At 36.9% G+C, this 25,956-nt stretch overlaps 9 protein-coding genes across 9 annotated transcripts; 3 read left to right on the top strand and 6 right to left on the bottom strand.

Moving 5' to 3' along the window:
• Positions 1-388: 388 nt before the first annotated feature.
• On the bottom strand, positions 389-2,002 carry GCK72_004411 (uncharacterized protein; the record flags this gene model as incomplete). Its single annotated transcript, XM_053724664.1, has 3 exons — positions 389-637; positions 694-1,402; positions 1,911-2,002. The coding sequence occupies 3 exons, from the start codon at positions 2,000-2,002 to the stop codon at positions 389-391; spliced, it is 1,050 nt and encodes a 349-aa protein (XP_053588858.1).
• Positions 2,003-2,355: 353 nt separating this feature from the next.
• Positions 2,356-4,381, bottom strand: GCK72_004410 (uncharacterized protein; the record flags this gene model as incomplete). The annotated part of the gene is made up of 3 exons (XM_053724663.1): positions 2,356-2,598; positions 2,652-3,375; positions 4,290-4,381. The coding sequence occupies 3 exons, from the start codon at positions 4,379-4,381 to the stop codon at positions 2,356-2,358; spliced, it is 1,059 nt and encodes a 352-aa protein (XP_053588857.1).
• Positions 4,382-6,327: 1,946 nt separating this feature from the next.
• Positions 6,328-9,297, bottom strand: GCK72_004409 (uncharacterized protein; the record flags this gene model as incomplete). Its single annotated transcript, XM_053724662.1, has 3 exons — positions 6,328-6,576; positions 6,631-7,339; positions 9,206-9,297. The coding sequence occupies 3 exons, from the start codon at positions 9,295-9,297 to the stop codon at positions 6,328-6,330; spliced, it is 1,050 nt and encodes a 349-aa protein (XP_053588856.1).
• Positions 9,298-9,752: 455 nt separating this feature from the next.
• On the top strand, positions 9,753-11,570 carry GCK72_004408 (uncharacterized protein; the record flags this gene model as incomplete). Its single annotated transcript, XM_053724661.1, has 4 exons — positions 9,753-9,823; positions 9,867-9,948; positions 10,048-10,539; positions 11,277-11,570. 4 exons carry the CDS (start codon positions 9,753-9,755, stop codon positions 11,568-11,570), a joined length of 939 nt encoding a protein of 312 aa, XP_053588855.1.
• Positions 11,571-12,616: 1,046 nt separating this feature from the next.
• Positions 12,617-14,091, top strand: GCK72_004407 (uncharacterized protein; the record flags this gene model as incomplete). Its single annotated transcript, XM_053724660.1, has 3 exons — positions 12,617-12,708; positions 13,083-13,788; positions 13,843-14,091. 3 exons carry the CDS (start codon positions 12,617-12,619, stop codon positions 14,089-14,091), a joined length of 1,047 nt encoding a protein of 348 aa, XP_053588854.1.
• Positions 14,092-16,303: 2,212 nt separating this feature from the next.
• GCK72_004406 (uncharacterized protein) lies at positions 16,304-17,098 on the top strand (the record flags this gene model as incomplete). Its single annotated transcript, XM_003097712.2, has 4 exons — positions 16,304-16,311; positions 16,357-16,796; positions 16,840-16,923; positions 16,989-17,098. The coding sequence occupies 4 exons, from the start codon at positions 16,304-16,306 to the stop codon at positions 17,096-17,098; spliced, it is 642 nt and encodes a 213-aa protein (XP_003097760.2).
• GCK72_004405 (uncharacterized protein) lies at positions 16,447-18,732 on the bottom strand (the record flags this gene model as incomplete). Its single annotated transcript, XM_053724659.1, has 4 exons — positions 16,447-16,710; positions 17,636-17,918; positions 18,406-18,589; positions 18,687-18,732. 4 exons carry the CDS (start codon positions 18,730-18,732, stop codon positions 16,447-16,449), a joined length of 777 nt encoding a protein of 258 aa, XP_053588853.1.
• Positions 18,733-20,241: 1,509 nt separating this feature from the next.
• GCK72_004404 (uncharacterized protein) lies at positions 20,242-22,511 on the bottom strand (the record flags this gene model as incomplete). The annotated part of the gene is made up of 6 exons (XM_053724658.1): positions 20,242-20,437; positions 20,504-20,637; positions 20,688-20,813; positions 20,862-21,018; positions 22,223-22,311; positions 22,362-22,511. The coding sequence occupies 6 exons, from the start codon at positions 22,509-22,511 to the stop codon at positions 20,242-20,244; spliced, it is 852 nt and encodes a 283-aa protein (XP_053588852.1).
• Positions 22,512-23,531: 1,020 nt separating this feature from the next.
• GCK72_004403 (uncharacterized protein) lies at positions 23,532-24,978 on the bottom strand (the record flags this gene model as incomplete). Its single annotated transcript, XM_053724657.1, has 3 exons — positions 23,532-23,691; positions 23,752-24,855; positions 24,905-24,978. 3 exons carry the CDS (start codon positions 24,976-24,978, stop codon positions 23,532-23,534), a joined length of 1,338 nt encoding a protein of 445 aa, XP_053588851.1.
• Between the last annotated feature and the right edge of the window lie 978 nt (positions 24,979-25,956).

Below are 25,956 nucleotides of genomic sequence, written 5' to 3'. Positions count from 1 at the left end.
CTGAATGTGGCGGAGAACACAACAGCTTTAAAAGGGTCTTTAGTAAGTGATGAGTCACTGACAATGAGAGTGAGGAAAAGTGAGTAAACACAAAAAGTGTAAGTAGTGAGTGTTGCGATTTTTCCTCAAAAGTTGGGATTTTTCCTCAGCACCAGTCAGGGGGGGGGATGATGAAAGGAGGACGCTGAGGAAGACTTGATACGTTTGGATCAGTGTGAGGTATTTGGTGAGCAACTCCCCGGTAAATGCGGCTGGTAAATTACCGGTAAAAAATCGATTTACAGAAAATTTACCGGTAATTTACCGGAAAATTTCCGGGAAACTTACAAAAATGTGAAAATCGTTAAAAAATCAAGAATGTTTCATAAATGATTCATTTAAACTGTATTCAATTAATTGTTGCCCCAACTGGAACATCCACTAGCCAATCCAGATCGAACTCGATTTCGTAAGGGCAAAGTGAAACGTTAAGCACTCGTTTAGGTGTAGAAACGGAGAAAAACCATGAATGAGTAACGTGATCAAATTGATCAGAGTGTATGTGGGGGCCAGCATAACGCGGATTCATCAAGTGTTGAATATCAGGCTGACCATGTTCGATTCTGAAGAATTCGAGGTGAGAAGAGATACGGAAGGCCTGAAATTCAGTATTTTGTTTTAGGATTAGAGGTACACAGGATCTAATATACCCACCTCCTTCAATTCCTCAATCATAGCGGTGTCAACTGTCTCATACTTCACAAAACACTTCTCTAAATGAACCAGATCTCCAATTCTCAAATCCACACAGAAGCGATATATGTTCAAGGTGTCCAACTTCTTCCATTGTTCCAACTCGACCAGCTCTTGAATATTTATAACTGCGTCATAATTAACTTTTCTTCCATTCCCAATTGCCAGGTTTTTTACGTCAAGATGTGGTAGGATATGGAGAACTTGGGCGACGTTGACTACCTTTGTCCTGAAGGTTTTGACTTGCAGTTTTCTTGGTTTGGAAGCGAGATGAGACTCCAGATTGGATAAGAATTGCTGAGACACTAGATATAAAAGATCTTGTTGTTTTTCCAATATATCATTTGGACATCGGAATGCATCAAGCTTCAAGGATTTCATAACTGACTTCTGATTCGTCAATACTGAGATGATATCCTTCGAAGCAATGTCCACAAAGTCCTCGGATTCCAGAAGTTTCTTCTGTGTCCGGCTGTCTCGTCCACGCCATTCAACATCACATCCTTCTCCATTTTGGCAGTACTTGATTTCAATACTGGTCTCATCAAAAAAGTACAATGAGGTAATGCAATTTGGCTCGACAGTGATATACAGATTGATCAATGCGGAGTCTGGTTTGACAGTGTCGATGAAGTTCCGCATTGTGTGACAGGTTTTGCGGAGGCATTGACTGAAAAAGGGTTATTAGGTTGAGAGTGGTAAGTGAAGTGCGCTCGCTCGTTGCTTGAATTTTAACCAGTTTTGAATAAAATATCACTAGTGAGCCTTCCGAAAAATAATTTTTAAGACTCCGGGACATTTCGCAGGGGAAGTGTAATGAGTTTTCTGAAAAGAAAATCACAATTTAAAAACCACGTCGACAAAAATTTGAAAGTTATATTGAACTCAGAATTAACTCAAAAATGAGAACATCATTATCGACTTTCTAATAGAGGAAAACATAGTTGCGAAATTACTAAAAGTGGATGTTTATAGTTCTAAAAAGTTGCAGTTCAAGAATTTAGTAGTTTTGAAATGTTATCGTCACAAAATTGACGGTTTTGTGACAATGAGAGCCTTTCCAAAAATTATATTTAAGACTTAAAAGTAATTCTCATTTTTGAATAGATTTTTTGTGTCAAAAAAAGTTTTTTTTGTTTTCAGTTGCAAATTTCCAAAAAAGACTTTTAAAAACTCACACCGCCGGGAAGTCCAACAACCCCAACAATTTGTTCATGACGACGTCTGGCATCATAAGAAGACATTTTTCAGACGGATATTCGGCTGACATAATTCTAAAATTGATATTATTGAAGAAACTGCATAAAAGAAACACAATTTAGTGTTGTTGCAACGGAATTTTTTAGAAGAAACGAACAAAAGAGAGAAATGAGAGTGATTGCGATGTGGAGATGCAGAGAGAATCGTGCAGAGAAGCGCGATTGCTTTTGTACCAATGGACACATTTATTCGCATTATAACCGTACACATAAAACAAAAATGCGCGAAAAAAATCTGATAAGTATTTGTGTTTAGAAAATTATGGAATAAATCCTATTGGGACCACTCGACATCGAGAATTATTAAAATTAGAAAATCGTTGAAAAATCAAGGTTTTTCATTTATGATTTATACAAAATGTATTCAATTAATAGTTGCCCCTTCTGGAACATTCACCAACAAATCAAACTCGAACAGAACTTGGGAAGAGCTAAATGAAACCTTAAGAACTCGTTCAGGTGCAGAAACGGAGAAAAACCATGAGTTAGTAACGTTATAAAGTCGATTTTCTATATGGGGGCCAGCATAACGTGGATCCATCAATTGTTGAATATCAGACTGGCCAAATATTCTGAATGACTCGAGGTGAGAAGTGGTACGGAAGGCCTGAAATTCAGTATTTTTTAGGATTAGAAGTACACAGGATCTAATATACACACCTCCTTCAGTTCCTCAATCATATCGCTGCTCACTGTCTCATACTGCAAATCGCACCACTTTAAATGAAGTAAATCTTCAATTTTCAAATCCACACAAAAACACGAAATGTGCAGAGAGTCCAATTTTTTCCATTGCTCCAACTTTATCAACTCTTGTATATTTAAAACTTCGACTTTATATCTATTTGGATTCCAAATTGTGAGGTCTCCAACGTCAATATGTGGTAGGATATGGAGAATTTGAGTCTCGTCGCCAACGTTGGTTTCGAAAGTTTTGACATTGAGACTTTTTGGTTCGGAAGCCAGGTAAGACTCCAGATTTGATAAGAATTGCTCAAATACTTTATGTAAAATTTCTTTGTGTTCTTCCAGTATATCATCTGGAGGGCTGACTGCTTCAACATTTAATGATTCCATAACTGACTTCTGATTCGCCAGTACTGAGATTATATCCTTCGAAGCAGCGTCAACAAAGTCATCGGATTCCAGAAGTTTCTTTTGTTGTCGGTTGTCTCGCTTATCCCATTCAACACTACATCCTTCTGGGGTTTTGCAGTACTTGATTCTAATAAGGTTCTCTTTGATTTCAACGAAGTCCTCCAAATAGTACAACGAGGTAATGCAATTAGGCTCGACTTTGATTTCTAGTATGATCAATGCGGAGTTCGGTTTCACGTCATCAATGAAGTTACGAAGCGTGGGACAGGTTTTCCGTAGGCATTGTCTGAAAATATTATTAGGTTGAGAGCAGATTGTGTCTTTCGGTAGTACACTCTCGGTGAATGAGCATTCTATAAATTACAGGGTAATCGTGAATTTTGGTGTCATCATTTTTCCAATTCATGTTTTCTGTGGTTTATTAAGGAAGCAAAACATTTTTGTACCATTTTCGAGTACCAGGGTTCGACCCCCAGTGGCGGCAATTTTTGAGCAAATCGGATGAAGTTGCGATTTTCAGACAGAGAACAGATTTTCGCTCTCAAAAATGTATTTTAAACTCAAAAGAAACGGAAATATTTAGAAATTTACCAAAAAGTAGAAAATCATAAACGAGTCTCTCTCCGGACTCTAGATGACTGACAGAATCTCAAAAAAAAACACAGAAAAAGCCGGTTATTTATTTTTTGTTCTTGAACATGGAACCCTTGCAACGAAAAACGGAAAAACAGCTGTTTACTGGTAATTTACCGGTAACCAACTATTCGGAACGATAATTTTATATTCGACAAGGTTTCTAGAGTTTCAGAAATAAATTAGTAGTTTGCAAATGTCATAGTTACAAAATGAACAGTTTTCAACAAATTCTCTAAAGAGAAAAGCACAATTTAAAAACAGAATTTCAAGCATCATAAAGTTAAATTAAACTCAGAGATGATAGATTTTTCAATAGAGGACGACATAGTTTCGAAATGATTAAATATGGCTTTTTATAGTTTTAAAATCCGTTGCTCAAAAAAAAATAGTATTTTTGAAATATTATCGTCACAAAATTGACGGTTTTGCGACAATCGGTAGTGACGACAATACTAGTAGGTCTTTAAAATGTTTTTCTTTCTCTGATAGTTCTTTCGTGTAAAAAACAGTTTTTTAACCTGTTTTCACATGAAAATTTCCAAAAAAAGCTTCTAAAGAACTCACACCGCCGGGAAATCCAACAACCCCAACAATTTGTTCATGACGACGTCTGGCATCGTAATAAGACATTTTTCAGACGGATATTCGGCTGACATAATTCTGAAATGGGAATTATTGAAAAAACTGTATAAAAGAAATACAAATTCATGTTATTAAAACGAAAAGTTTCAGAAGAAACGAACAAAAGAGAGAGAGTTTGATTGTGGTGTAGAGACGCAGAGAAAATCGGCGGAGAGGAGCGCGATTGCATTTAGTACCGAGCCACACATTGATTCGCATTATAACCACACTGATAGAACAAAAAGGCGTCGAAGGCACGACAGGCTCTGAAAAGTGAATATATTAACAAAATAATAGCATCGTCATCTTGTCTCTCTCGATTTTTTTTTCGAAACGATCGAAAATAATCAATTGTTTTTAGGTTTTTCGCCTTGGTAGGGGTGGTCCGATCTTCTTGACGAGTGGGTTTTGAGCATAACAACTTTTCGAACCTTTGCATTTCAATGCAGTTTTGAAATCGTAAAATATGCAGTGTACCGTACTCCAATAAACCGGACACCCTATAAATTAGCCGGATATTTGGAAAAACGACAGAAATTCAAGCAAAGCACAGTTTCACTCCATGAATTCTCTCAACTTTTGTAGATAACTAGCTGAAAGTCATAAAAAATGTAACAAACTTTTTCGACGGTATGAGGATCATTCTAGAGATTGGAACCTAAACATCAAATATATTAGGCTGAGTCATAAGTTTCTTTCTTTTTTGAGATGATTTTTGACACGCGATTTCTCGAAAGCTAATAACTCACAAAATGAGAAATATAATTGGTCAGTACTTATAACTCATTGTGATTCTATCTGTGACTTGACGTCCGCCATCTGCTTAATCTCAGCCGTAGACAAGTCAAAACACTTGAGGAACCCTTTTTTGGTACAATTTTTCGAATTCATTTTTTTCCTATAAAATTTTGGCGAGAATGTGTGAGTCATTCGGAATTAAAACAAGCAAGAACAATTATGTATAAAAAACTAATAAAGATATTTGAACTAAACAACGATGGTTTAATGCGGGTCTTTAAAGAAAGGTGACCATAAGCAATTTAGAGAGGTGCGAGTATTTTCGATTTTTCTTTAACGCTAGATAAAAATATCAGTGGAAATGTTTATTATTGAATAGAGTAGACATTGATGTTTTTAAATTTACTTTGTTTCGGATATTCACACCATTTGTCTTTTTTCGCAAGAAGCCCGAAGTCAACATCATCAAATTCACGTGATTTTTGAGTTTGATGAAGCCTTCTGCTCGTACTTTTGAATCAATCCACTAGATCTTTTGCACAATTTTAGAGTAATGTATCTACTGTTGATTACTTGTAACAGAATATTTCAGACTTGTTCGTGATCGTTGAAAAGAGACCCAGACTTCACTCAGGTCTACTTCACTAATATTCTCAAAAATGTGAAAATCTTAACAATCACATCAACCAAGTTTTATCACTTATTCGAATGACTTTGTTATACAGTTTTTTGTTGCATAACTTGCTTATGTTACTGTCTAACTTTCACAAATAGTTTGGTATAAATGCTCTCTCCAATATTTTAGTAATCGACTTAAACCCAGGAGAACATTGTTTTCTCATACCTGTCAGTCGTCTGATCATAAATTCTTTATCTTGGAGAGTTTTATCCGAAACTAAATTGTTTTAACAAGACAAAGTCATTCTTTATAAATACCACTCGTTTCCTTATGAAAATTTCAGAATTTTGATATAAATCCGACTAGAATCAAAAATCTTTTCAAAATAGGAATTTGATTAGAGACAGAAAAAAACTGTCGTTTTCACGAGTGGACAGTCTGTGCACTAACTTGAAACATTTTTTGTTAGCCACTGAAAAGGTCATTATAATGCAAAAAAGTTTGGGTCGATAAACAATCATAGTACTTAGAAACTGGAAGTCAAAGTTCAACCCCAAAAAAAGAAAGAAACTTATGACTCAACCTAATATGTATAGTCAGTTTTATTTATTTATTTTAAATTATTCAATTAACAGTGACAACTTCTGGAACATTCACCAACAAATCAAAATCGAACACAATATCGTGAGGGGTAATTAAAACCTTAAGAACTCGTTCAGGTGTAGAAACTGAGAAGAACCATGATTTAGTAACGCCACCAAACTGATAACGGTTGATGAGGGGGTCAGCATAACGTGGATCCATCGAGTGTTGAATATCCGTCAGACCATGTTCGATTCTGAAGAACTCGAGGTGAGAAGAGATTCGGAAGGCCTGAAATTCAGTTATTTTGTAGGATTAGAGCTACGTAGGATATAATGTACCCACCTCTTTCAGTTCCTCAATCATAGCGCTGTCGAGTCTCTCATACTTTACAAAACACCTCTTCAAATGAAGCAAATCGTCTATTTTGAAATCCACACAAAAATCAACAATGTTCAGAGTGTCCAATTGTTTCCACTGGTCCAACTCTATCAACTCTTGCGTATTCAAAACTGTGGCATGATTGAACATTCGTCTATTCCGAATCGTCAGGTTTTTGACATCAAGATGTGGTAGGAGATAGAGAATTTGAGACTCGTCGGTTACTGCAGTTTCGAACGTTTTGACTTGGAGCATTTCTGGTTTGGAAACAAGGTGAGACTCCAGCATTGATAAGAGTTGCTCAAATACTTGAAATGGAAGTTCTTGTTGTTCTTCAAATATGTCATTAGCACAATTGAACCCTTCAAACATTAAAAATTCCACAACTGATTTCTGATTTGTCAATACTGAGATGATATCCCTCGAAGCAATGTTAACAAAATCTTCGGATTTCAGAAGTTTCCTCTGTCTCCGGTTGTGTCCTCTACGCCATTCAACATCGCATCCTTTTTCATTTCCGCAGTATTTGACTTCAATACTGTTCTCATCAATTAAGTACAGTGAAATAATGTAGTTAGGATAGACACTGATTTGCAGTTTGGTCAGTGCAGAGTCTGGTTTGACGGCGTCGATGAAGTTCCACATGGTGTGGCAGGTTTTACGGAGGCATTGACTAAATAAGGTTGTTAGGTTGACAGTGGTAAGGGGAGTGCGCTCTAAGGAGACTACAACTATAATAACAACAGAAAATTTGAAGCTTTATACAGATCAATGAAACTCATAATTAACTTAATCAGGAGAGCATTATCGATTTCTTTTATTACAGGGCACGCCGTCCTGTGCCTCTAACTTCAACGCAAATTCTTACGGTAGCTCACGATATTCCGACGTGGACCTATGCGAACTGTCTCGATAATATCTGTCTTCGAAAGAATTATTCGTCAAAATTCTTCATGCCTCAAAAGGGCGCATTTGCATAGATCTACCTCGGAATATTGTGCTAGCTATTAGGTTGAGTCATAAGTTTCTTTCTTTTTTTGGGGTTGAACTTTGACTTCCAGTTTCTAAGTACTATGATTGTTTATCGACCCAAACTTTTTTGCATTATAATGACCTTTTCAGTGGCTAACAAAAAATGTTTCAAGTTAGTGCACAGACTGTCCACTCGTGAAAACGACAGTTTTTTTCTGTCTCTAATCAAATTCCTATTTTGAAAAGATTTTTGATTCTAGTCGGATTTATATCAAAATTCTGAAATTTTCATAAGGAAACGAGTGGTATTTATAAAGAATGACTTTGTCTTGTTAAAACAATTTAGTTTCGGATAAAACTCTCCAAGATAAAGAATTTATGATCAGACGACTGACAGGTATGAGAAAACAATGTTCTCCTGGGTTTAAGTCGATTACTAAAATATTGGAGAGAGCATTTATACCAAACTATTTGTGAAAGTTAGACAGTAACATAAGCAAGTTATGCAACAAAAAACTGTATAACAAAGTCATTCGAATAAGTGATAAAACTTGGTTGATGTGATTGTTAAGATTTTCACATTTTTGAGAATATTAGTGAAGTAGACCTGAGTGAAGTCTGGGTCTCTTTTCAACGATCACGAACAAGTCTGAAATATTCTGTTACAAGTAATCAACAGTAGATACATTACTCTAAAATTGTGCAAAAGATCTAGTGGATTGATTCAAAAGTACGAGCAGAAGGCTTCATCAAACTCAAAAATCACGTGAATTTGATGATGTTGACTTCGGGCTTCTTGCGAAAAAAGACAAATGGTGTGAATATCCGAAACAAAGTAAATTTAAAAACATCAATGTCTACTCTATTCAATAATAAACATTTCCACTGATATTTTTATCTAGCGTTAAAGAAAAATCGAAAATACTCGCACCTCTCTAAATTGCTTATGGTCACCTTTCTTTAAAGACCCGCATTAAACCATCGTTGTTTAGTTCAAATATCTTTATTAGTTTTTTATACATAATTGTTCTTGCTTGTTTTAATTCCGAATGACTCACACATTCTCGCCAAAATTTTATAGGAAAAAAATGAATTCGAAAAATTGTACCAAAAAAGGGTTCCTCAAGTGTTTTGACTTGTCTACGGCTGAGATTAAGCAGATGGCGGACGTCAAGTCACAGATAGAATCACAATGAGTTATAAGTACTGACCAATTATATTTCTCATTTTGTGAGTTATTAGCTTTCGAGAAATCGCGTGTCAAAAATCATCTCAAAAAAGAAAGAAACTTATGACTCAGCCTAATAAAAGGCGCATGGCAAAATAGTTTTTATACAGTATAAAAAATATCTCAATCAGGCGTTTCCTACCGAATTCAAAGAAGTCTTCGTGTTTTATACCAATAAAACTTGGAAAATCACCAAAACTTATGTTTCATTCTTAACAAATTGGATTATTTTCAAATTGGATTGTGAAAACATATTCAAAACGTTTTTATTGCGTCGCGCTGACGCATTAAAAGTATATTTAGGGTGTCTTGTGCAGGGCAAGAAATTTCAAAACTCACACCGCCCGGAAATCCAATTTCCCCAACACTTTGTTCATCGCAATGTGGGGCAATGTGAGAAGACATTTTTCGGACGGATATTCGGCTGACATGTTTCTGAAAATTGCACTTTATGAGAGGAAACGAACGAAAAAGATAAATTGCGGTGTAGAGACGAAGAGAAAACCGTGCAGAATAGCGCTTTTAGGTTAAAACGACTGAAAATTTAAGAAGAAACAAAAAAAAGATAAGAAGTGAGAGTTTTATAGCAGAGAAAAACCGTCCAGAGGAGCGCGATTGAATTTAGTGCTTGTGAGCAATATACATTTAAAAAAAATCGCTGAGTTATTTTCTCCGGGACAAACAACAATAGAGTTTAACACTATCAAAGATTCCTTATCATTTTTCACATTTCGTTTCTCGACTGATAGTGAGGCAGGTTGGTTTTCCAAAACACGCCACCGTCGCCTCATGCTCTTTATTTACTTTATTCCTTTCTTATCAGTGACCAGAAAGAGAGTGGGGTAGCCTATATTGAATATTTTTTCAATATTGATTTTGTTTCGAAATGCCTCTGCTACTAGAAATGCCGGATTTAGTGATGAGAAGGATACTAGAAGAATCGGATTATGTTTCAATGTAAGTCATGTTGCAAGGGCGCTCTATTTATAAAAATTTTCAGTCAATCCCTACGAAAATCCTGTCACCATCTTCGAAACTTCATAGAAGACGTCAAACCGGAATCCACAATGTCTAAAATTGATGTCAGAGCTAGCACTGATTTTATTCGTTCCTCGGTGTCATTTGACGGTTGAGAATTCACAATTGACTATAGAAACCACGAAAACGGGTGTCTGGTCCAGTGGTCACAGACGAAGAAGAAAGTTCTAGAAAATTCGGATTTTTTGGATGTTGCTCTTCGCGATATTGAGTGTATTTTGGAATCTAAGAATTCTACTGTTATGGACTATATTATTGTGGATTGGTGGCAACAAGATCATCAATCGGCTCAAAAGTTTCTAAAAGGATTCCGAAAAATTCTGGAGCAGAGAACCTCTTTGGTCCGTACCAGATCTTTCAATATGACATCTAACACACCGGATCAAACATTCCAAATTCTTCCATTCATGGATGCAGACTGCTTAAAACAAATAACAATAGAACACCCTGATAACGACCCGAAAACTGATTTCAAATTGGCAGAATTGATGGAATTCAAACAATGGAAACAGGCGGAGACGTTGTATTTATTCAACATTTCATTGGATATTCCAGTGAAAAATTATATTCATTTCAAGAAGATTTCTGTAGACATTTGGGATGTTTCGATAGATCTGGTGATAGAGTTGAAAGAGGTGAGTAAGGAGTGATGAATATAGTTGGGAAGCTGAAAATGTGAAGATTCTGGATATACCGTAAATACAGTACTTGCGACGGGCCGGCCCAGGTTTCAATACCAAAAATTGAAAGTTTTGAATTTTTTGCAATGTTTTTTTTTCAAAATTCGATTAAAAGACAAAGATACATACAGTACCGGTCAAAACCATATCATATTTTGTCGTTTTCAGTTGAAAATGGCCAACTCTGAGAGGGTGTTACGGTACCCCTGAGAGCCCCAAAAAAGTAAATAATTTATACACCATACAGAATAAAGGGAGAGCTCCATTTTTGTAGTTGAAAACTTTTTTGTACGGGCGGTCCCTGGGGTGATGCAGCGCCCTGAACCGGCTTACTGGTACCAGAGGTCGAGAGGGTAAGCGACTTCAGAGCGCTGTATATCTCCAGGGACCGCCCGTACAAAAAAGTTGTCAACTACAAAAATTAAGCTCTACTTTGGTTCTGCATAGTTCACTAAAAATCTATTCGATGGAACAATCAGTATTACCATGACACACTCTCAAAGTTGGTCAATTTCAAACTGAAAACTGCCAAAGTTTACACCCTTTTGGACGGTACTGTATTTGATGAAAACTTCAAAAAATGATAAAACATTTTGTGAAAAAAATTGTGCACATTTTTTGAATCCCGGCCGACCGAGCCGTATTTGGATCATTCCCTTGTTAGTCATCTCGAATTCATTACTATTTTCCAGGCGTTCTCAACCCTCTCCCACTTGGAGCACTTTGAAATTCACTTCCACCGGTGTGATGCTCAAAACCATCTCATCAACAAGTTTGGGCCACCCTATCAAGACGAGAACCGTGCGAAAGAGCCAAGGGAACGATGGTTCTTTTCTATTCCTGGGGATCCCGATATAATTCATTCTATTATTTTCTATAAGAGAGTTATTATTTTCAATCGTTTCGAAAAAAATCGGGGGAAGGAAGAAAAAGATGATGAATATAATGACATTGATACTTTGCCAAATAATGCTATTATTTTGTGAATAAATATGTTTTCAGAGGCTGTCGTGCCTTCGACGCATTTTTGTTCTTTATGTGCGGTTATAATGCTAATAAATGTGTTCATCGGTACTAAATGCAATCGCGCTCCTCTCCACCGGTTTTCTCTGCGTCTTTACACCACAACCAATATTTCATTTCTCACTTTTTTTGTTTTCTTCTGAAAACTTTTGTTTTAATTTTTTCTTAACTTTCCGTATTAATAACATAGCAGTGATTTATAGCAGTGATAATCGTTCAGAGAAGCGCGATTGCATTTAGTGCTTGTGAGCAATGTACATTTAGAAAAAAATTATTCAAAAGAGTTTGACACTATCAAAGATTCCTTATCATTTTTCACATCTCGTTTCTCGACCGAGGCAGGTCGGTTTTAAAACCACGTCACCGTCGCCTCATGCTCTTTATTTACTTTACTTTTTTCTTATCAGTGACCAGGAAGAGGGTCGGGTAGCGCACATTCAAAAATTTTCCTTTATATTACTTAATTTTTGTTTCGAAATGCCTCAGCTACTAGAAATGTCTGACCTAGTGACGAGAAGGATACTAGAAGAATATGATTATGTTTATATAACGCGTTCTCTGTAAGACTCGAGCATGGCCAGTACATAGGGGCCTAGAGTCTACAGAGAAGATAGAGTTTAGATTTTTATATAAACAAGTACAATGTGTCTTGGGTAACCCATATGCATAATATTGGGTCGCTGCTCCGGGTTACTGTAGTACGGTAGGTGCTCAAAGGTGCAAAAAAGAAATTTTTCAACGTTGTCGTAGGAAGCTGAAATTTTTCTTTCGAAAAACCTGTCGCCATCTTCGAAACTTCATAGAAGACGTCAAACCAGAATCCACAATGTCTGAAATTGATGTCGCTGATTTCATTCGTTCCTCGGTTTCATTGGACGGTCAGCAATTCACAATTGACCAAACTTTTGTTTCTCTCTCTTTCGTTCGTTTCGTTTGAAAATGTTCGTTGTAATAACATAAAATTGTATTTTTCAATGAAGTTTCTTCAATAATTTCGATTTCAGAAAAAATGTCAGCCGAATATCCGTTCGAAAAATGTCTTCTTACGATGCCAGACGTCGTTATGAACAAAACGTTGGGGTTGTTGGATTTCCAGGCGGTGTAAGTTCTTAAAAATCCTTTTTTTTGAAAACTTGATGCTGAAACAGAAGAAAAACAGATTTTTAAATGAAAAATTTGAAAAAGGATTAAAACATTAAGCTTTTGTGACGATGACATTCCAAAACTACGACTTTTTAGAACTACAAGAATCAACTTCTAGCAATTTCGCAACTATTTCTTTCTCTATTAAACAATTTACAGTGATGTTCTTATTTTGTAACTTTGACAATTAAAAAACTACTTATTTTTGAAACATTAGGAACCCTGTAATACGTATCAATTTTTCGCCTTGTCATAATCAAAACTGCTTAAAATTCATACAACGAGATCTAGAATGTACTTCTTCGTCACATTCAACCTAATAATATTTCCAGGCAGTGTCTACGGAAAACTTGTTCGACGTTTCGTAACTTCATTGATGAAGTCAAGCCAGACTCCGCATTCACCCATCTCCAATTCAGTGTCAAGCCTGATCACATAACCTCACTGTACTATTTCAATGAGTTCAGTATTGAAGTCAAGTACACTAGGAACGGAGGAGGATGTAGTGTTGAATGGTATGGGCGAGACCAGAAGCTACACAATAAACTTCTGGAATCTGTGGACTTTTTTGACGTTGCTTCGAAGGATATCAGTTCAGTATTGACGAATCAAAAGTCAGTTATGAAATGTTTAGACGTTGAATGCTCTCTAGATGAAATAAGGGAAGGACAACAAGAAGTTTTGTACCAAGTTTCTGAGAAATTCCTATCAAATCTGGAGCCTTGCCTGGCTTCTAAACCAAAAAAACTGCAAGTCAAAACCTTTCAAACAAAAGTTGCTGATGAGACTCAAATTCTACATCTTCTTCCACATCTTGAAGTAGAAAATCTGACGATTCGGAATGGAAGAGAAAGCTCAAATAGAGAAGCAGTTTTGAACATGGAAAAGTTGATAGTGTTGGAGCAATGGAAGAAGTTGGACACTTTGAACATTTTTGGCTTTTGTGTGAATTTGAAAATTGAAGATTTGCTTCATTTGAAAAGATGTTTTGTGAAGTATGAGACAATGAACACCGTTATGATTGAGGAACTGAAAGAGGTGGGTATATTTCATCTCACGAACTTCTAATCCTACAAAATAACTGAACTTCAGGCCTTCCGTACCTCTTCTCACCTTGAGTTCTTCAGAATCGAATATGGTCTGACGGATATTCAAGATTTGATGGATCCAAGTTATGCTGACCCCTTCACCGGCCTTAATCCATTTGGTGACGTTTTTAAAAGATGGTTTTTCTCTGTTTCTACACCTGAAAGAGTCCTTAAAATAACAATCACCCCTTACCAAATCGTTTTGGATTTTGATTTGTTGGTGAATGTTCCAGAAGGTGTCACTGTTAATTGAATAATTTTAAATTAATAAATTATACTGACTATATATACATAGAATCACAAAAACGTTGATAGAGAGGTTCCCAGCATCTCGAATAATTCTTACCCCGTCGAAAAAGTTTGCCAGTTGATTCCCTGTCTGATCCAGATACATTTAATTGAATTTCAGCTAATTTTCTACCGAAATTGAGATAATTCTTGATAAAAAACTGTGGACGACCTGATTTTCTGTCAATTTTCTAAAGTGCACATCGGGCGAGCGAAGAAAAAGATGATGAACATGATGATATTGCTACTTTGCCAAAAATAATGTTATTATTTTGTTAATGAATTTCTTTTCCAGAGTATATCGTGCCTTCGACTTATTTTTGTTCTATAAGAATGGTTACAAAGGTTTCTTTTTTCTTTTTCCAATTGAAATTGGTAAAATAGAAAAAACTACAAAATTTATTGGAAAAAGTAATGAAACGAGATTTTGAGCAGAAATCTTGTCCGAGAGGGATACACGAAAGACTCTTCCACCAAAGTTCCTTTTAAGTCAAAAGAACGGGAATTGTGGCGTTTAGAGCGATTTTTTTTTTGAATTTGCGTCAATAATACAAGTTTTAAAGAGTTTTCTGAAATGTCGGAATATGCAATTAAAATTGATAACTTATAAAATTATGGCTCTTTAAAGTAATTTTTTTTTACGTTCACTACCGAAATGTATCGGTATCTAAATTTCTGGTATCGAACACGTCATGCTATACCTACCTTATGGTACCTGTCAAGTAGTTTCTTTCCAAATAAAAAACACCTTTACAATCCCGAAAATCTTTGATTTTTTTCAAAATGTCCTTCCTCCAAACCACTAATTCGTCTCCATACTTTTCAATATCCAGTCGAATCCCGTCTCGATACACTTCATCGAGAATCCGGCCCCACTCTCTCCCGATACTTCGTAATTTACGGTTCATCACGTTCGTCGCTGCCGGTGGTCTCCTCACCTAACTGGATTCGTCATAATTGCTCTCCCCCCTCCCCTCCTCCCTCCCATCATTCTGTTACTTTTCCCTTTTCCTACCTGTCAACAAGTTTGAATTGCGCAACCTTTTTTTCTTTTTGTTGGTTTTTTCTAAATGTCTTTCTAAAAACACTCTTTGAGAGAAGGTATATAATTATTTTGTTGAACCCAACGCCACTTACTTGAAGTTCTCATTTTTGGAATTGGTCATTCAGAAATGTCATCGATGGTCACACGGTGGTTTTTGGTGTTTTTGTTGTGGATAAGGTGAGATTTGGAATTTTTTAAAGATGAAAATGTCATGCAAAACCCTAAATTTTTAACATAAAAAATTCAAACGATATTCAAATGTCGAAGTCAAAAAAAAACTTTGAAAACTGAATTTGTCAAAAAAAAAAACGCCAAACGTTTGATAGGTTTTACAGTAATTTTTAGCGATTTTAAAGAAATTTTTTCAGATTTTCGACAAAAATGATAAGTTTAGAGATAATGTCGCTATGCAATCAGTTTTAGCATGGCCTCAATTTTGTGGGATAAGGAAGATCGAACCTCGTTTGTTATTTTTGTAGTTGTCAACTTTTTTGAAACTTTGATAGGTTTTGAGGTACCGTGATAGTTGTATTATAACGGCACCTGCAATTAGCAGACTTGTCATGGACCGGGCTAAAATCAAAATATTCTCGACCCATGTTGAAGAATTTTTTGAACAAACATTGAAATATCTGAAATTTTTAAATTAAAATTTTTTTTTTGAAAAAATACTAGTTTTTAACTGAAAATTTGGAACTTAGTCAAACGCTAACTATGTACGGTAATTTAAGCACTTTTTCTCTGAAATTTCAGAAAAATTTTTTTTTTAAACCCGTAATTAAGGTTTTTTTAAATGTATGACCGTGAAAGTCGACTTTTTTGCAAAAATTTCAAAAAAAATTCAGAAATATCAATTTTTGTACTCCCTTGTGGTACAGTGGTCCGTCCGAAACTTTAGAGAAACCACCTGAAAACTATCTTATTTCAAAATCTAAAAACGTAATCAAAAAGTTGTCAACTACAAAAATAAAGCTCTATTCTTAATCTACAAAAATTGATACTTTCGTAATGACACCATAACACACTCAAAAATTATCTCAACTGAATAACCAGAATAATTTTCAGACTCGCCAACCCTCAATTCCTTGGTAGCCCACTATATGGTGCACTTGGTGGGTATAATGATAACGATATGTGCAGGTAAGCATTAGCTCCCCTTACCAAAACAACTTTTTCCCACTTCAGATATATTTCTTGTCCATTCGGTCAGTATTGCTGGAACGGAAATTGCTTATCAAGTGGTACCACCTCAATGATGGGTTCTCGAGCCCTAGGTTACGGTGGCGCAGGAATGATGGGCGGTATGCCAGGAGGTCTCGGTGCTCTAACTTCCGCAGCCGCTTTGTACGGTGGCGCCGGGGGATTCGGCGCTCCCGGATTCGGTGGCGCTGGACTTGGAGCTGCTAGCAGGGGTATCGCAGTGGGTGCCAATGTCCCAACAGGTGTCACACCATATGGTGCAAATGCTAATCCCTTTGCTGCTGGTCCTTTACCATCTAGTGTTGGTGGTATGCAACCGTGCTCCCTCGTACAACAATGCTTCAACGGTCAGATTTGTGTAAATGGATACTGTAGTAGGAGTAACGTCGCGTTTCAAGGAAGTCAAGTAATGCCAACGGAGACTAGTAAGTGGGCGGAGTCTAAACTGATCTTATACTATCATTACAGCCTGCATGACGGGTGCCACGTGTCCAGTTGGTCAATACTGTATCGGAGGGGTTTGTGTGCAGAATCCCATGTCTACTACGTTTGGTATGTATTTTCATTTATTGAATTTTGTAAATGCGCTCTACCGAAATGTACTTCAATGTTTCCAGCCTGCCACAACGGAATCTCATGTCCAATGGGAATGATCTGCCAGCTGGGAAGGTGTCTACCAAACGGGATGCCCATGAGTATGATGATGATGAATCAGTTTTATGGATAGCCATCACTTTATTGATTTATTTTCTTTGTTGTACATACATAAATAAGTTTTAATCACGCCCACGCATTCTTCAACTGCTTAAAATACTCCTCGGTCTCCAAATTTACAGTACTCTCCATCGGGCGGGCTACAACCTCCACTATATTTCCAGATGGCCTAGTCTTCAATATATATTTTTTGACACCTGGTATGAAATGGAGCGGCTTGAAAAACTGTACACGCCAACGTGGTATAGAGATCATCGCCAATGTTATAAAGGAGATGGGGTTTCTGAAAAAAAGTGTGTCCAGGTGTCCGGATGTCCAACATACTATGAATTCAAAAACCCAAATGTCCAAAACAGCACAACTTCATATTGTTTGATAGCACCCGTCCATTGAACCACAAAAAATGCACTTTCCAAAAGCAATGCCACATTCACGATGATCACCAAAAACTTGATGAGCTTAAAGGAGAAAGGATTACTGTAGATTCCAAGAGTCCGCAAATTGTCGTAAAACCCTATGCATCAGATTTTACGACAATTCATGGACTTACATTCAAACTCCTTGCATTCTCCTTTGCCTGAAACCTCGCCTGCAATGTATATTCTGCAGGTATCACTTGAATAGTGTCCAGGATTTTATGAACTCGAATATTCCAGTACCAAATGTATCCGAATAGCAGAAAATTGAATGTTAGAACTAATATTCCGAAAACTATCCAGTAGTAGACATTAAACAGCAAATTAATGCCTCTGTAGACGACAAAAATGGTAAAGATTTCAAGGAAGAGAAATATGGAAATGGAGATTCTAGGTCGACGTTTTGTTTCGTAGTCGCTGGAAAATTAAGTTCATAAGTCTACACATAGCTTTTGTTAAATCCGCTAAATAGGCTGCATACAATGTTCGTAAATCCTTTCCTAGTTCTTGTGAATCCATACTCAGATTTAGTGAATCTACAAACAGGAGTCGTAAATTTACTTTTAGTTTGAATAAACCTTCACTCAGCTTATGTAAATCACCAAGTTCATCTCGTAAATATGCATAACAACACTGTAAATCTACAGAAGCTCGTAAATCTCCTCGCGTAAATCCACATTCCTCAAACGTAAATTGACACCAGTAAATCTACACTATTGTAAACCCCTCAGCTTCCGTAAACCTACTCATTGTTCCCAAAATGACATCTTGTAAATCTTTACCAGACCCGTAAATCCACCCCTAACTTTCGTAATTCCACACTCTAAACACACTCTAAAATCTCGTAACTCTAGTCCTTACTCCCGTAAATCTACCCCTTACTCCAGTAAATCCTTCCACTCACTTTATCCAATACGTTGCGCAACACCTCTCCATAATTAACCCAGTCATTGAAACAACTGAAAACGCATAATAGTGAGTTATCAGTAGCATGCCAATAAATAAAAATGGATAGTCCCATAATGAAGACACTTTTGGCATTTCCGATACATCAGTAGTGTAGAATTCCGAGAAAGTTTTGTTGGGTGCTAGAAAACATCAAATTTGAACATCAGAACACATAAAACAAGTGACGCTGACAGATATTTAGTCTAGACACCCCCTACCCATCAATTTCTTACTCACCATTCCCTTCCAGTACTATCCATCCTTTGTGATAAGAGATCACCATCAACCGTCCCACCAGAATTTCAAACCAATGGAGGAAACATGCGCAGAGATAGAAATTCATATTCCAGTGAAAGACACGGGTGTTGTATATCACATAACACCCTCTTACAGTCATTATGACACCTAGAGTGTACCCACCACATTCTATTATTAGTATAGTGATGGCTAGTAGATCAAAATTGTTTTTATAATTGATTAGGAATATCGGGAAGAAGTATTGAGTCGAGTTGGCGACTAGGAATATCATAGAGGAAAAAGAGAAATTTGTATTCAAAAAAAGGTGAACGACTGAAATCAGAAGAAGAAGAAGAAGAAGAAAAAATGATTGATAGGTTGGGGGAAGACTGGAGATAGACAAATTATAGTTCTGATGGTCGAGAGAGAAAACAAAAAGAGCTGGATAGGTTCAATATGAGGAATAACATGGGCAAGCGAATATCATAAATCTGGTGTTTGGGCTATTCAATTGGAGTGCTGAGAACGTGTGAGATGCTTGAAGTTTTTAGATTTTCAACTTTTAAATTTTTCATATTTTTGAGTATAGCGGTGTATATAATTAGAGGTTTTCGAATTTCGTTCAACGAAATGATCAAACTAAAGCGCAGACTTTTTTGACCATTGCAATATTTGGACACAATTAAAGGAAAACTGAAGTTATAATATTCTATTGCAGATTCCAATGCTTCAGAAAATTCTAACGAGGGAATGGTCTAAACTGAATACTTCAGAAAATTCTAACTAGGAAAGGCCTCACGGTGACCGTGGAGTTATGGAACGTGACCTATATCATTGGAAAGCTGAAAAAACGCTAATTCCAAATATATATTCAGTTTTAGCCCTCGAGGCCTGGTATTCGAGAAGAACAAGGTCAAAGTTAGAAAAATGACTAATTATTGCCTTTCTGACACGCGAAAATTTTTTTGAAACTTTTTTGTTGAAGTTTTCGCGTGTACTTCAATAATTTGTCATTTTTTCCGAACTTTGACCTTGTTTTTCTCGAATACTAGGCCTCGAAGGCAAAAACTGAATATATTTTTGGAATCAGCATTTTCTCAGCTTTCCAATGATATAGGTCACGTCCCTTATCTCCAGACCGAGTCCATGATCTTCCCTAGTAAGAATCACTCTAAACGCCACAATTCCAGTTCTGACTGACTCAAAATGAGCTTTGGTGGACGAATTGTTCCACACCACCGTGTAGTTCTCTCGGACAAGATTTTTGCTTAATTTCTCGTGTCCTCACCTTTTCCACCAAGTTTTTGTGTTTTTTGAATTGATATCGCAAAAAAATAGAAAAAAAGCGAGTCCAGTTCTGATTAGGTGTAGTACTTTCAAAATATTTAGTTATTGTCATTTTCGTTGTCTTCAGTTTCAAAATAATACTTTTATACGTATATCTTCATAGTTTTTGTTATTTGTCATAAAAAGTCTGTCTGTCTGTCTTTCCGGTTCTCCAGACGTCCCCCATCTCCCAAAACTATTATCACAAAAAAACCTTCATTCTCATATATCAATTCCACGCCTTATTAAACTGACTAAAATACTGATCCGTCTCCATTTTCAACGATGTCGACCCTTTCAACACATCCACCATAGGCAACGTCTTCCTACTACACACTTTTTTGACACAATGAAGATGACCGAAGAATTTCTTCTTCCACACAGGTACTGATATCATAGCCAATGGGATAAGGACAACGGGATGGCTGAAACACAAACAATTCTTGGATGGCCTAACTTTTTCAACTGGTGGTCTAACTTTTCTTACTCACCCCGCATTACAAAAATCCACCAAATAATATAAAATGACTTCATAGTCTTGGAATACATTAGAAGATTGGAGGATGAAGAACAGGCATTGCAACAATAATACCAAACTTACAGTGAATACAGTAACCTTGAGGAACTGAAATTTATTAAAATTTGGTGACTGTCCAGTAGAGCGCGTTTGCATACCTCTAAACTCCGTGCGTTCTCCTTGGCTTGAAATCTTGCTTGTAAGCTATATTTCGACGGGATAAATATAGAATTGTCGAGAATCCGATGTACACGAATGTTCCAATACCAAATGTAACCAAAAAGCTGAAAAAATATTATGTACATTATATTTCCAAAGTTTTTTTGACCTACCACAAAATTTGTAATTAAGACAAGCACCCCGATGACTAGCCAGATATAAATATTTAGTAAAATATTAATTGCTGAAAATGCAATTAGCCATGATGTAGTTTGTAGTGCGAGAAGAACGAAGATAGGGATCCATTGGCGGGGTTTCTTCTCGTAGTCACTGGAAAACATGAGTTGTGCTAAAAAGTTGTAATTTTGACACAAAAACACAAATTGCGGTAAGAAAACACAAGTTGTTGAAAAAAACCACAAGTTGTTGATACAAACACAAGTTGTTGAAACATGAACACAAGTTGTGGGAACAAGTTGTTGAAAAAACACAAGTTGTTGAAAATGAAAACAAAAGTTGTTGAGAATGAAAACAAAAGTTGTTGAAAATGAAAACAAAAGTTGTTGAAACAAAAACACAAGTTGTTGAAAAAGAAACACAAGTTGTTAACGATAAACACAAGTTGTTGAAATATGAACACAAGTTGTGGTAAAAAAGATGCGCAAGTTGTGATACCAATAAAACACAACTTGTTGAAAAAGGAGCACAACTTGTTGAAAAAAAAAACTTGTAATAAAATCACAACTTGTTGAAACAAAAAAAAACAACTTGTTGAAGCAAAAACACAAGTTGTGGAAAGGAAAACACAAGTTGTTGAAACAAAAACACAAGATGTGAAAAAAGAAACACAAGTTGTTGAAAAAAACACAAATCGTTAAAAAAAAACAGAACTGATTGAAAAAAAAACACAAGATGTTGAAAAAGAAAACAAGTTGTTGAAACAAAAACACAAGTTGTTGAGACAAAAACACAAGTTGTTGAAACACACACACACACAAATTGTTGAAGCGAAAACACAAGTTGTTGAAACACGAACACAATTTGTTGAAACAAAAACACAAGTTCTGGGACCCAAACACAAGTTGTTGAAAAAGAAACAAAACTTGCTGAAAAATAAACACAAGTTGTTGAAATGGAACCACAAGTTGTGATTTTAACAAAACACAAATTGTGGACACACACACAACCCCAAACCAACTCACTTTATCCAAAACGTTGCGAGACTCCTTTCTACCGTAATCCCAGTTAGTGCCAATATCGCGAAAACCATATAATGAGATAACAAGATAGACCCAGTTGAGAAAAATGGAAAATCACAAAATGAGTTTTTGACAAGAATCATTTCAGAAGTTGAGTTGGTCAGAAATTCAGAATAGATTTTTTTGGGGTCTGAAAAGACAGGTGATACTGGGTGAGTAATTGGCTTCATAATATCTGTGCAAGATTTTGTTCATTGCTATGAGTAAATGTGCCCTACCGCACTATCAACTCTTGTCAGAAGTTGCTAGTCCGCTCCATTGACAATTTGACCTACCATTCCCTGGCAACTGTATCCATCCCTTCTGATACGGCATAATCATCAACCTCCCCACCATATTCTCCATCCATTGCATCAAAATTCCACTCAAACAAATATTCAAATTTCTATTGAAAACACGAGTTTGAGTTATCACCAAGCACCCTCGGATAGTCACAATAGCTCCCCATAGGAACCCGAAAATCTCCAGAATCAGCATAAAAATCGATAATGCACCGAAGTCTCTCTTATAATTCATTAGGAAGACGGCGAAGAAATAGGTTTGGTTGTTGACTAGGAATATCATGGGAATGACGAGTGGGAGAAAAAAATATATAGAAGGTTGGAGCAAAAAAAACAAATTAGGGGGTTGGGGAGAGCTTGAACTACATATTTATCACCTGTTAGAGGGAAACTTAAGTGATGTTTTGAAAAAAGACAACTTTTTTTTGGTTTTTTGAAAAAAGTTTCTTGGTTCCCTTTATGAAAACCCACAAAAATTGATTTCTTTCTTCTCAAACAATTAATTATCTGAAAAAGTCAAGTAATCACTGAAAAAATGGTCTCGTTGTCCCGGAGCCCATTTTTGTAGTTGACAACTTTTTCATATCTTGTAAAAAAAATACACGCCCTCAAGCAAAAGTGAGACGCAGAGAAGCTAGAGTGTCTAACTGTCTGCACCCTCTCACCAGTGCGGTCTCTTGAAAGTGATTATCTCAACGAAGATGATTGATTTTAGAAATTTCAAAGTGTTTGAATTGTCTACCGTTATTTTTATTTATAGGCTTGTGACTAAAAATTAGATTACATTAACGTATTCATCCCTCAATTTCTCTTTTTCTCTGCAACTGGAAAATTTTTAAACACCGCAACACAAGAACATGAGACATCTAGAAAAACGAGGATGTTCCTTCCTCCGTCCATACTTGCTATGGGAAGACCTAAGACCATCTGTCCGAGCAAATTCCTTGATGACATGGCAACGGAGTGCCATCTCCCTCTCATAGTCAGAAACGTTATCCGCAAGAATCTACATGCGACGTGGCAATACACATTAGGAATGAAGGTGTCACCTTCAAGATAATGACAGTGAGACAATCGAGAACAACTCATTATAATTTGATGGGTGACGGGGCAATGTGTGCTTTTCTCATGGTATAATTAAGAAAGGTTAGCAAAGTATTGAAGACATTAGTTGTAAGTTTATTTATTTACTTTTGGATCAGGAAATTAAGAACATTAAAATAATAAATCAGGCACATAAAAGCCTGTGTATAGAGTGGTTATAGTATTATAGAAACACAAAAAGTTGAATGGCTGATAATGATCAGACCCCGTCAGCTCTTGCATATCCTCTCGGCTCCCATTTCATTGTCACAATACTACTGTAGCGGTCCCTCTCTACGTTGACCGGCTCGCCGCGGTAGACATTCAGCTCCGTGTCGTTTCCCATCGGGACAATGATGCACTCCGGATAGTTAGTCGATCTGCAATTTAGAATTACTTCAATTAAAACCAAAAATTGAAAAAAAAAACTAAAAACTCACCTCGTTTCTTCATTCTCTCCTATCTTTGCACCTGGCAAATTGATAAACGTTTTGAAGATTTCCGTAATCAAGTAATCATAGCGATCTCCCATCGAGTAATAAGTTCCAATTGGGATCTTCCTTTTCTTCCATTCGTTTACCAAGTTGGTTAATTCCTCGCCATTATCGTTATAAGTGAAATCGATATGAATTCGGTTATTTGGACGGTTACTTAGTACATTTATTGACGAGCCCTTAGCGATTTCAAGGAATTCTGTTGTGTTAACAATTGGGTCCTCGGGAAATGTTTTTTGACAAACAACCGCTTTTAGTTCTTTTAATGGGACCTGAGACAAAATAGGTCTGAGACTAGCCAAAGCATTCGTCAGAATTCCAGTGACTTTCAGCACGCCTACTTGTAAACTTCGAATTGACAGCAATGGTCTCACTCGATCTGCTTGTGATGTGTACTCGAAAAGTGGTTCGTGACGAGCAGGACCGTACTTGACACCGTCGCGGTTATCCACATCATGTAGATACGTGTCACCGCCAATTTGAAGGTTTTCCACTTGAATTTTTTTGTTGCCAAACACCATCTTCTCAATGTATTCTTTGGCAGTTCCAAATTGTTTGTCATGCACCACACGCTCCATTTTGACTGACTCTCCTGTCGAAATAGTCAATTGCAGATAAAGACGGAATGGAGGCGGAGTGTTGTTGATTCTCATGTTATATGCGTCCGCTTTCAAATCGAATCGCTGAATGCTAATACGACTTCCAGGTTTTCCAGGTATCGCTCGTCTCGCATGACCTTGTTCTATTATGGCTATCTCTTCTCTTAAACGGGTAATTTCTGCCTTATCTGCTTGCACGTTCTCCTCCTCATCTTGTGTCTCTCTCGCCGGGAGACCGTAGATGTCCACGTGTTCTTGGATCCCACCTTTAGCGTTGTCCAAAACTACTGATTTGGGATTTGGTGTATCCGTGTATTGAGTGATCACTCCTAGCCTGTAGACAGTTCCATTGATCTCGAAGTTGTCAGGCCGCACTTTTAGATCCCTGATTCTTATGGCTTCATTTTTATGGGAAATTCCGAATGATGGACAGCGTAGGTAGAGTTGTAACCTGGAAAATTTTCATGATACTCATGGGCTAGGCTTGTTATATTGTTTACCGTTTGTTAGGATCCATGTAGAGTGCCACACATTTCGATGGTCCGAAAAACAACGGCTTGGAAGAAGTGGTCATACTTCTGAAAAATGTTTGGAAACTATGAATGAGAGAAAGAATCGAAGGGAGAAAGACAAAACGAAGCACAAGAATGTAAGATGCCAACGAAAACTGAGTAGACAATAACTGTCGAGAGAGGTTGTTCTCTCCCCCCGTCCTTATTTGCTTCGGGAGGGGCTAAGACCATCTAACCGAGCTACATGCCTTAATGACGTGGCAGCGGAGTGCCCGCCTCCTCTCAGACACGTTGTCCGCAGGAATCTACATGTGACGTGTCAACACATACTAGGAGACTTGTCACGGACCGAGCTTTGGCCATCATGGTCGGGCTTAGGCCCCATCTCGGCCCGTTTTAATACATGGCTCGGAAATTTTTTGAAAAAAGTAAAGTTTCGACTAAAACTTTAAAAATCAATCAAAAGACGAGTACACATGATAATTTTAGCTTTTTACTCTAAATTCTCAAAACATTTCAAAAAAATTTGTTAAAAATGAGTGCACACTTTTGAATCTGGGCCGGGCCGACCCGATTTTCGACAAGGCTGAAACTGAAAAAAAAATGTTGAGAGAGGTTGTCCTCTTCTCTGTCTTTATTTGCTATGGGAGGACCTAATACCATCTGACCGAGCTACAGGCCATAATGACGAGGCAACGGAGTGCCCTCCCCCTCTCCAACACGTTATCCACAAGAATCTACATGCGACGTGGCAATAAACATTAGGAATTAAGATGTCACCTTGAAGATAATGAGAAAGAGAGAGACAATCGAGAACACCTCATCATTATTTGATGGGTGACGAGGCAATGTGTGCCTTTCTAAGGGGATAAAAGCAGGAGGAATTAAGAAGGGTCAGCAAGGTACTGTAAGCATCATAGATTTGGAAAAACTGTAATAGAGGAGTAGCGCTTATAAGAACCACCAATATTAGAACCGTTCCTATCAAAACTGGTACAAGTGAAAAAAAAAATCAAACACCGTTGCTTTAAAACCTGATA

The sequence above is a fragment of the Caenorhabditis remanei genome, chromosome II (genome assembly GCF_010183535.1).
Source record: "Caenorhabditis remanei strain PX506 chromosome II, whole genome shotgun sequence".
NCBI lineage: Eukaryota > Metazoa > Nematoda > Chromadorea > Rhabditida > Rhabditidae > Caenorhabditis > Caenorhabditis remanei.
This window is presented reverse-complemented; position numbering and strand designations above follow the sequence as displayed.